General features: G+C 38.5%; 1 protein-coding gene across 19 annotated transcripts in view; it reads right to left on the bottom strand.

Annotated features, from left to right (window-relative positions):
- Window positions 1-12,090, bottom strand: part of KMT2C (lysine methyltransferase 2C) — a 227,018-nt gene that overhangs the window by 113,533 nt on the left and 101,395 nt on the right. For all 19 annotated transcript variants that reach the window (XM_058655077.1, XM_058655078.1, XM_058655086.1 and 16 more), the window contains one exon: window positions 4,734-4,896. In XM_058655077.1, coding sequence (XP_058511060.1) covers window positions 4,734-4,896 — 163 coding nt within the window. The remainder of the gene's footprint in view (window positions 1-4,733; window positions 4,897-12,090) is intronic.

Below are 12,090 nucleotides of genomic sequence, written 5' to 3'. Positions count from 1 at the left end.
AAACTCTAGGTATATCTGAACCTAAAGATCATACGTTTTATTACAGACCATATTACTAATTCCTAAGCAAACTTCACTAATGGTCAAACAAAACTAAGAATGTCTATGTACATAGAAACATAGAAAATAAAGTACCAGATGAAGTAATGAATAAATGAAATAGAGTATAAAAAACAAGGGTTTTGTGGAAGGAGAAGAGAATCATCATCTTTGGAGGTCATTTCCCAAATGACAGCTGTGAAAAGAGAGGGAGTGAGTAAAGAAAAAGAAAAAAGCACTGGGCTTAAAGCAGAACAAAGTATCCTTGCTCAAACTGTTCAACAAAGTTCAGACAGCACGTAAGAATAGATTCACAAGTGAACAGCAACCAAACGCAAAGTGCTGCCACACAGCATCAACTTTTGAAGGACTAAGTCAGCACAGCTTTCTAACTTCCGCCAACACAGCAACACCTGCTCCCTCCCTCCAAGGGTGCATGATTGGGAGGACACTAAGCTAGGTGATTTGCTGATCAAATGCAATCTCTCAAGAGGAAAAGCATGGGTGTTACCCACAAGGGCAGCCCATTCGACAGACACAAAGACAAGACAGAAAAGTCAGGAGGCAGACAGAAGTTAGGGTAACAGAAAGACAGCAGGGTTTATTGTCGAGAGATAAAAAAATCAACCCATAAAAGACTGGAGCTAAAGCCAACTAATGAAAATGTGTTGGAGGCATATGCAGAAGTATGTAATTGCTATGCTGAGTTCCTACAAACATTTCTCATTACAGACAGAATAGAAACCAAACTTCTTCTGTTACTTACAAGGTCTACCTGATTTGGCTTTTGTACATCTGGATGTCTATATCCACTCAGTAGATTAAATTGACACATTCATGAATCATTTCAAGAACTATATAATAACTGTACTCTCTGCCTTGAATATTCTGTTTTCTAATCTCACATAGCAAACTCCTTGCTTCTCAGTTTTCCTAGACAGGAAGTATGAATAATTAGATATCCTAAAGGGGTATTTAATGTAAAGTTTCAGACAAGGCTAGCATATTCTCAACATCGTGAAAATAATGTTGGAATCATGACTACTCCTTACCAAGGACAGAGAACACTAAAGCTACTTTCTGATAGAAATCTTGACATTGTCTACACATAATTTTTTTTAACATTTCTTTAAACAAAACTCGTGTTTTGATTTTTTTTTCACAAAAAGATCTTATTTAACCAACTATCACAGCATATTACTCAGTAACTCGATGCATACTCAAATTAATGCTACTCTCACAAATATGGACTTTAATAACAGCTAAAATAACTATTTTTGTAAAACAAAATACAAACAGCACAATGTTATACAAGTGCCATTATTCTTGTTTAATTCTCCTAACATTTATTGAAGATGCTTCCATTTAAAAAGAAATGTTAAATATCTTCTGTTACAACACATTGTCACAATAACCAGAAATATATACAAAAGGATTTATTAAGGTAGCAATGTAACAAATATGCAAAATTGTCCTTAGAATAAGACAGATGGTCAGAACTTCTGCAGTTAAATTGCAGTATTTAAAATTCCATTGTAACAGAAACTACTGTATTGGGCGTTTGCTGGTTGCATTTATAAGATTTCCTTTTATACTACAAGGCAAATACGTTTTTCTTGGTTACAAAGGTTTCTTTATTTGAAAGCAGAGTGAGAGAACAGTGTTCTTCCATCCGCTGATTCACTGCCCAAATGGCCACAACAGCCATGATTAGGTCAGGCCAAAGCCAGCAATTACGAGTCTTCTGGGTGCAGGGTCAAAGCACTCGAGTCACCTGCTGCTGTTTGCCCAGGAGCATCAGTCAGGAGCTGGATCACAAGTGGAGCAGCAGGAGCTTCATCTGGCACCCACATAGGACGTTGGCATTGCAGGTGGACAGCTTAACACCACAACACCATTCCCAAGATCATTTTACACTTTAATATGTAGTATCAACTTATCCTGTAGTCTCAGCATCAAGTGGATTCTTGCTATTTGAGCAAAGTTTAAAATGTTTACGGCAGATCAGGCATTTAGACAAGAAGTTAAGGGTGCCTGAGTCCCATATCAGAGTGTGTGGGTACAATTCCTGGACTAGCTCCTAGAGCCAGCTTTCCAGTAATGCAGTTTCTGCAAGTTGGAAGTGATAGCCCAATCCGATCTTCAGCCCAGGAACACATATGCTCACAACAGCCAACCAGAAACTCAATTTAAAGTCCTCAACATGGAAGGTACTAACAAACACATGAATATATTCCCTCTAATTCCTGAAGTCTACTACAGTAACAAGATTTCTAGCTGAAATCAGAAGCAGGAGACAGTTTAAATGGTATTTTCACAGCTAGGCTAAATGCTTCCCCAGTACAAAACAAAGCTTTCCACCAGGGTTTGGACTTTTCATAATATGCATTTTTTGTGAAGCGCTGAAGATTCTTTATAAATCCCAAGAATCCGACAGGTATTCCTATTTCCTTCCATGCACTGAGAGGCCTGATGCCAAGGATACATTGAAGTTTAAGGATCAATTTCACCACAACTTTGAATTTACATTACGTATATTTCATTTAGCTATATTTCACTACTTACTATAGGTTTTGCTTTTAAATATTTATTTATTTTTACTGGAAAGGCAGATATATAGAGAGGAAGATCTTCCGTCCGATGATTCACTCCCCAAGTAGCCGCAACGGCCAGAGCTGAGCCAAATGAAGCCAGGAGCCAGCAGCTTCTTCAGGGTCTCCCATGCGGTGCAGGGTCCCAAGGCTTTGGGCCGTCCTTGACTGCTTTCCCAGGCCACAAACAGGGAGCTGGATGGGAAGCAGGACCACCAGGATACCAACCTGCGCCCATTTGGGACCCCAGAGCAAGCAAGGCAATGACTCTAGCCATTAGGCTATTGCCAGGCCCTATTCCAGTTTTATTTTATCCTATCGTTCATGTATTTTTATGAGTCTTCATGAGTTCAATTTGAAAGTCATGATACCAATACTGTCAGTGTATCTTTTAGTGTTAGGATCTCAGCATGAATTTTTCACCACATGCATAATAAATGATGATAAATTACCTTACCTCGCTTTTCACAGTGCATTATTTTACAAACTGATACATAACAGCAGACATAAAAATGGAGGTACATACCACTAGATTAGAGTCAGTAGAAAGTAACACTTACACTGAGCAATAAAATTTCTAATACCAAAATGTCATTCCCATAAAAGTTTGTGTGCTCTTTAATGAGGTCTAACGCATGACTGAGGGCCGGCATTGTGGCACAGCAAGAAAAGCCACTGCCTGTGATGCCAACATCCCCGATGAGTACTGGCTAATGCCATGCTGCTCTGCTTCTGATCCAGCTGCTTATCAATGGCATGGGAAAAGCCAAATATGGCCCACGTGTTGGAACCCTGCTGACAGGCCTGGGAGAAGCTCCTGACTTCTGGGTCCCAGTCATCAGAAAAATAAACAGTGGATGGGAAAGATTCTCTTTCTCTTTATTTCAAATAAATAAATAAAGCATGACTGAATACATAAAGCAAAACAAAACTCAGATGCATACACTCTACATGTGCGTTAGTCAGCTGGCAGCATCTATGATACCATGCCTCTGATGACTATATGGAAACTAATAAACACATTAACTTCATTTATAACCTTCATGATTATTTCTAGCCTTTAGTAAACTGAGCAAAATCTGAAATTTCAGTTTCACCTATCTGAATGCTTTATACATATATAGAGATATTACATACATAGAGAAGAAGGACAACATGGTTAGATGTTTGGATATAAAAGAAAATGACATCATAATGAAAACAGCTAAAAGGCAACAATCATGCACTCTCACTGTATTTAAAATAACTTTCAATGAAGTCTGTGTAAGCCATATTTGTTTTGGGAAAAGTTTTGACCAATACCATTTAAAAAAAGGTAAAGGTCAAAATCATGTATAATTAAAAGATGATACAAAATGATTAAATAAACTGAGATTTTTGCAATGAGAATGAAAAATCAATTTTATCAGAGGAAAAAAGATCCCAGAACATACATGTCTACTGGAAATTCATATATTAAGAAAAGATATTTGTATACATTTAATAATATAATAAAAATATAATTTTTATGTAACATGAAATTCAAGCATCTAGAAATTTTCACATAATTATAAAAAACCATATGGCAAATAAAGGAAAACTATAACTGCTGATTTAATGTATCAAGATAGATAAACCATTAAGAAGCAGTAGCAGAGATTTCTATCAACATTAACTGGACTCTACAACTACAAATTTCAGAAGCTGTGGATGTTCCTATTAACGTACACCCTTGGTGGCTTTAAATAAATAAGATACTGAATATCTTTTAAGTCTTTAATGAATTTCCTTAGAGTTTATATCAGAAATACTGTATGTCCATATATACAGCAGGAATTCTGTATAATATTTTCTCCCTTACAGAGGTTGTCTGAGGTCTTTTATTTAACAGAACAGAAAACACCAACTGGCTTTGAATTTCTGAGAATCAGACCTTTCTGAATTAACTTCAATGAAGCTACCTCTAAATAAATACCTTTTCTGAATTAACTTCAATGAAGCTACCTAGAAATACCTATAAATCTCTGTCAAAGACCTCTGATTATTAAGATTTCATCATGCTATCTTTTATTACAAATAGAATAATATGTTCAGTGATTTTTAACATTTATTTTAAGAACTTACATCTTTGAGGAGCTTGGTCAATATGTTCTGGACAGAGAAGGAAGAAGTGCCTGAAATCCTGGAAGGTGCCAGCTCCTGCAGCACATGGGTAATGGTACATCTGGGTACAGTTCTCTTCACAGCATTTGATAGTGGCTCCAAGATGCTTGCAAAATGCACATCGCTGTAAAAGGTCAAGGTACAGGAATCTCTTTATAAAACAACACTCAAATATAAAGCCACTAAGGGACAAAAAAATCATTGTACATTATTAGGAAAGTTTCAGCCTGCAAAATAGCAAATAAAGTATCAGTTAAAAATAATAAAACCTAAGGTACTCACTTCTATACTTGGTGCTTCCATTCAAATTAAAAAGTCAGAATTTAATTTTTTATGTGCTTAGTTAAAAGTATATAATTATGGTTTTAAGGCAAGATTTTAGTTTAGGATTATTTTAACACTTAAACCTCATCAAAACATTTAAGTAAGTAAATGAGCAATGCCTATGGGATTCAAGGTAAAAATCTAAATATATAGCTGTAGCAACTAGTTTCAAATTTACCTATCAAAGCTGGGACAGCGAAGGTAACTGAAGTCATCTGGGTACCACTTTACCCCACTTCACACTGTCTCCTCTCGGGAAAGGAAAACAAAGAAATAAGCCCCACATAAGTGGAGGGAAACTGCGGCAAATATTAAAAATATTAAAAAGCTGGGCCCGGCGGCGTGGCCTAGCGGCTAAAGTCCTCGCCTTGAAAGCCCCGGGATCCCATATGGGCGCCGGTTCTAATCCCGGCAGCTCCACTTCCCATCCAGCTCCCTGCATGTGGCCTGGAAAAGCAGTTGAGGACGGCCCAATGCATTGGGACCCTGCCACCCGCGTGGGAGACCTGGAAGAGGTTCCAGGTTCCCGGCATCAGATCGGCATAGCACCGGCCCGTTGTGGCTCACTTGGGGAGTGAAACATCGGATGGAAGATCTTCCTCTCTGTCTCTCCTCCTCTCTGTATATCCGGCTTTCCAATAATAATAAAATCTTAAAAAAAAAATATTAAAAAGCTGTAAGTCTGATCTTCCAATGAAAATAATGTCTTTTAAAAGCCAAATTTTCTTTTCACCATTTCCATAGAATGGGTAATGAACTATTCCTCATTCTTCCCAACATACTGTGAGAACAACTGTCTGCAGAACCTTTGCTCTGTGGTGCTGTGCTATCATAGTCTTTTCTGTGTAGTGCACCTTTCGATATATTCATTCATTCTCTCATTTAAAACAGAGTAACAGAGAGGGGGAGGGGGAAAGATCCTGAAGGAGAGCAAGATTACTCCCATCTTCTGGACTGGGTTAGGCTGAAGCCAGGAACTGCAGTCGAGTCTCTCACAGGCAGCAGTTTAACACACTGACCAACAGCAAAAACCCCTATTTTCATTTTTTATGCTCTGGTGCAAGATCTTTGAGTAAAGGCATAAGATTAAAATATTTGCTCCATAGCACAGGAATGGTGCTTATCCTAGAAAGTGTTCATATCTATATCCACTAAACAGACATCATTGTTGCTAATCCTATGTGTGGCTTACAAATAACCAAGTTCAAACAACTGAAATTTCATTTCACATGCAGTCAGACCCTGCTCCATGATTCTATGAGTCAAACTGTGCAGAATCCTTGTACTCAAAAATTTTTTGGTTTGGGCACAGCACGATGGCCAAACTGGCCAATCCTCCACCTCAAAGTGCCAGGATTACATATGGGCACCAGTTCACGCCACATCTGTTCCACTTCCCATCCAGCTCCCTACCTGTGACCTTGGAAGGCAGTGGAGAATGACCCAAAGCTTTGGGACCCTGCACCTGCATCAAAGATTCCTGGCTCTCTCCACTTTGGCTCAGCTCTAGCTACTGTGGACATCTGGGGATGGATATATTCCTATCTCTCTTTCTCTCTGTAAATCTGCCTTTCCAATAAAAATAAATAAATCTTAAAAATAAATATACTTGGCTAATGAATATCATATGTCATAAGGGAAAAATCAGATTTACTCCTTAATATTTATATCAACCTAGAAAACCAGTATGTTCTATTAATCATATCTACTATACACACACACACAATATAACATTAGCTAACTTACTATGGTAAGTACTGGGAATAATTTCAACATACTAATTTTTAACTGCCATATAAAGCTATCAGGAATAAAGCAAGGAAAGTAAAAAACTAAACGCATTTAAGCAAAGTCATCAAAATCATCAGTTAAAATCAAATAGATAACAAATGACATTTCGCACTGAAGGAAAATACAGGCTAGACTCATAGTCTGGAATTCATCTTCCTAAATCAGATCAAAATTATTTCCAATGGGAACATGTATAACATTAGCATATTTATCTACCATACACCAGAAATCCCAAGTCATAAACACTACTGATAAATTGAAAACTGATTAGCAATTGGAGAGGGTACCTATGTATGGGGAAGGATTGGTGGAATCCCAATGCCTATGAAACTGTGTCACATAATGCAATGTAATTAATTTTAAAACATTTTAAAAAATAAAGTTTATCAATGCTTTACCTCAATAAATATCACAAGCAATTATATAACATTGATTATTTTCTACTTTTAGTCATTAAAGCACATGTAGGAAAATATGAACTAAAGAAAAGAGGAAAATGTGTTTTTCATCTTTAAACATTAACCAAAGGACACATAAGGAAATCTAAAGTAAAAAACAATTCAGAAAGAATTCATATTACCAAATAGAAAAATCAGAGGAAATGACAAAACTCTTATCTAATGATTCTAAAATGAGGAAGGTCTCTCAAAATAAACCTATACTACTAAACAAAAATTAATAAAATCTCAGAATTATAATATAAAATAACCAAGGCTAAACAGTATTGCAAAGCTCATTCAATTACCAACTATTTATTATACATCAACTACAGTTATGGCTAACAATAGGAGATGTCAAATATTATTTGGATTTTCACACTCTTAAGTGATTTCAAATGGCCACCAACCCTCTTTTATAATTACACAGCAAGAATTCTCCGAAAATACAGCAATAAACAAGACAGACGTAAAGAAAGGTAAAATGGCATTCAAAATTGATTCACTGGGTGGGGCTTCTCTCCTTATCTCCCCTTTTACCCCAGATACAGAAAAAAAAGAGAATAATAGTTACCCACTTTGCTGCAGCCCTTGACCCTTTGTGCCCTAATTAACCATGTAAAGATGGTCAAAAATAAAGAAATTTTTAAAAAAATTGATCCAGAAGGTGCAATATCTATTTAGTAGTAAGAGTACTAGAAGGTGTTTAAAAAAAAAAAGGAAAATGGTCATTCGTAGTCACAAAAGTTAAAAGTTGAACACAGAATAAATTAGAGGGTATTCCAAAAGAATATGCTAGCAGATTTATCAAAACTTGTATTATTAAAAACTAATATTCATTAAGCCACCTCCATTTACCGAGGAGGGGAGTAAAACAAAGCCTATCCCTGTTCTGTTGATCTAAAAAAAGTACTAACCTTCATACAATTCTTCCCTAAAATCCTCAAAATACAATTCTGATCAAAACACCCAATTAAAAGCACTGAAAAAAATTTAATACAGCAAGGACACAGGGAAAATTGTGTAGGCCTAAAGAAAATATTTCACTGAACAAAGGAAAATCAATAATCACTTCTCTATAGCAATACTAAATACTAAAAAAAAGAAAGCAAGCTTTCGAGGTTTATGAAAAAAATAATTGGAAGCTAAAAAATGTTTATACTTCAACAGCCAAGTTTCAACCTCCTGGGTAAACGTAAATAGGGTAAGTGTTCCACTTAAAAACAAAAACCACTGGGGCCAGCGCAATGGCACGGCAACTAAAGCTATCACCTACAATGCCAGCATTTCCTCAAGTCTTGGCTACTCTTCTCACCCAGCTCTGCCGCAAGCAACTGAGGATGTCCAAGTACATAACCCTCCCATCCACCTGGGAGATCCTGAGGATGTCCAAGTACATGACCCTCCCATCCACCTGGGAGATCCTGAGGATGTCCAAGTACGTGACCCTCCCATCCACCTGGGAGATCCTGAGGATGTCCAAGTACGTGGCCCTCCCATCCACCTGGGAGACCCTGAGGATGTCCAAGTACGTGGCCCTCCCATCCACCTGGGAGACCCTGAGGATGTCCAAGTATGTGACCCTCCCATCCACCTGGGAGACCCTGAGGATGTCCAAGTACGTGGCCCTCCCATTCACCTGGGAGACCCTGAGGATGTCCAAGTACGTGGCCTTCCCATCCACCGGAGACCCTGAGGATGTCCAAGTACGTGACCCTCCCATCCACCTGGGAGACCCTGAGGATGTCCAAGTACGTGGCCCTCCCATCCACCTGGGAGACCCTGAGGATGTCCAAGTACGTGGCCCTCGCATCCACCTGGGAGACCCTGAGGATGTCCAAGTATGTGGCCCTCCCATCCACCTGGGAGACCCTGAGGAGACTCTGGGCTTTAGACATTGCAATCATTTGGGCAGTGAACCAGTAGATGAGATTTCTTTCTTTCTCTCTCTTTCGCCCTCTCCCCGCAATCTTTTAAATAACTAATACTTAAAAATGTTTGAAAACATGTGTAATATACTTAATATATTTAATTTACACGTAAATACACAAACATGTTCTTACTTAGGCACAGTAACACTTGCAACTACAAAGCAAAGGGCTGAAGAAGAAAAAAAATTCAGACAACTGCTATCCAAGCAGAGCAACAGAACTCTGAAAACTGTAGGAACAACAGTAATAACTAAATCTCAATAAACAAGTCATGAGTACAAATAAAGTTAGTTTACATAGTTCTTTCTTCTTAAAGATTTATTTTTATTGGAAAAGCAACACAGAGAGGAGGAGAGACAGAGAAGATCTTCCATCTGATGGCTCACTCCCCAAACAGCCGCAACGGCCAGAGCTGAGCCGATTTGAAGCCAGGAGCCAGGAGCCTCCTCCAGGTTTCCCACGCATTGGTGCAGGGTCCCAAAGCTTTGGGCCATCCTCAACTGCTTTCCCAGGCCACAAGCAGGGAGCTTGATGGGAAGTGGGGCTGCCAGGATGAGAACCGGCGCCCATATGGGATCCCCATGTGTTCAAGGCGAGGAATTTAACAACTACACTATCGCACCAGGCCCTGCATAGGTCTTAAATTATAGTATGAACTCGAAAGAACACACTGTCATTAACATGTATGCACCTAATAAATATCTTACAGGAACACAGCGTGGATTACACTAACATAAATCCCAAACCAAAAAATACTTTAAAAACTTCAACACAATGATCAAATCTAACTCAGAGTAATCCAGTCATATTTCATACTTCTACTTACATACACACAAGAATTTTGAAATATTTCACCAGGGAACAGGTTCTCAGCATAATGAAAGAAGGCAGAACACCAGTATGTGAACAGCCACAGAAAATCAAGCAATTAATAGAAGCAAGCATTTCCCAAGTCCAACACATTAAGAATTAGAAATTTTATAATGATGAATGCCCCAATCTGTATACCAGAAAAATTTAATATTGTAACAGTAAGCAGATCTTTTAACCAAAGGAAAAGCATGTAATGTTAGGAAATCATTAAATAATATCAAGATTTTACCCATATTGAAGAGGAAAAAATAATTTCAAAAATATAAAACTAAAGAATCACAATAATGAAACTAAATTTAAAATTAAATCCAATGTTAATCAACATGTGGGGCAGCACTGTGGAGAACTACTTTAAGCCAACCCTAGTGGCTCATATGGCAGCACACAGGCTGAAGCCCAGGCTGTTCTTCTCCAGCTTCCTGTTAATGCACTTGGGAAGCCGGTGGAAAATGGCCCCAGGACACACGGGAGAGAACAGGCAGCGGCCTGGCCCCGTCCTAGCTGATGCAGGAACAGGGAGTGAGCCAGAAGATTAAAGAGAAAGTTCTCATAGTTTCTCCCTCTCTACTACTCTGCCTTTCAAATAAGTAAGCTTTTACCAAAAAATAAACATATTTTATGTACGAGATTAATACATGTAAGGTTATAAACCCACCTTAGCACTGTGTTTAGAAAATATTACTATGTCAGCCAGCGGATTCTGGAAACATTTCAACATATTTGGAATGGCAAGATTGGCAGCAATTCATAACTATTGAACTATCAAAACCACCTGAGCAGGACCCTCGGAGCATGCCCCACCCACATCGAGGACCTGGGATGGGTGGGAGGCTGGATGGGGCTTTTCCCTTTATCTCCCCCTTTACCCCACATGACTCAACAGAGGACCTGGGAAAGGGAGTTAGGGATCCTTGAACTTTGGTTTCTACCACTCCTAAGCTGTTGATCTAAAATGTCCAATTCCCCAGGATGACCTCAGCCAAGAAGGAAGAGATTTTATTATGAATATGTTTAAGTTAGAAATCCATGCAGAGGCTCTTCATGAATGAAGGTTCTTCAGGAAAGTCTCCCTTACAATAAAGTGGATTCAGAATACACCTTGTTCGTAAATTCAATTAGGACATCATCTGTCATTTGATACAGAGATTGAAAATATTCAATGAGATTTTACTTTGCATCCTGACCATGGTTGGGGATCCTTGTTTGTCCCTGCTCATCTCTTTTTCTCACAGATGATTCTCTGACCCACCACAAAGGTATCTCTGCATGGGGTGGCTCCCACACACAAACTAATGTATTGATCTCTGTCGCTCTTTCAAATAAACCCTGCCATCTTTCTATGCTCTGTGTCTATATCTTCTATATCTTCTGTGTCTATATCTTCCAAATCACACCTCAGTAGGGGAATAAGCGTGGTCTAAAAAACAGAGCATTTCAAGGGTTTCCAATGCTTTGATCTATGCCAAATAATTATTACATTCTTAAGAATCTATTGCTAATTATTATGCTTATATTTCACAATGTGCTAACACTATGAAATAACCTGAACTCTTGCTTAGAAATGGAGGAGCAAATCTCAGCGATTTTTCTAAGATGTCATTGGAGAGGGAAGCATTCCACAAATATTCTCTCTTCCTATAGTCAAATAATTTCTCTAGCTGGAACAATATAAGCAAGCTAGAAACCCTGACAATTGAACAGCCCTCTAATAGTTATAATCTTTAACGTTATCATATATAAAATATTAATGTAATTACATAAAACCTAAAATTTTCATACAGAGCAAACACAGCTTAGAAAAAAATCTAATGGGCCCGGTGGCGTGGCCTAGCAGCTAATGTCCTCGCCTTGAAAGCCCCTTGAAAGCCCCGGGATCCCATATGGGCGCCGCTTCTAATCCCGGCAGCTCCACTTCCCATCCAGCTCCCTGCTTGTGGCTTGGGAAAGCAGTTGAGGTCGGCC

This window comes from Ochotona princeps, chromosome 25, assembly GCF_030435755.1.
Source record: "Ochotona princeps isolate mOchPri1 chromosome 25, mOchPri1.hap1, whole genome shotgun sequence".
Classification (NCBI taxonomy): domain Eukaryota; kingdom Metazoa; phylum Chordata; class Mammalia; order Lagomorpha; family Ochotonidae; genus Ochotona; species Ochotona princeps.
Note: the sequence above shows the minus strand (reverse complement) of the source record. Positions and strands in the feature narration are given on the sequence as shown.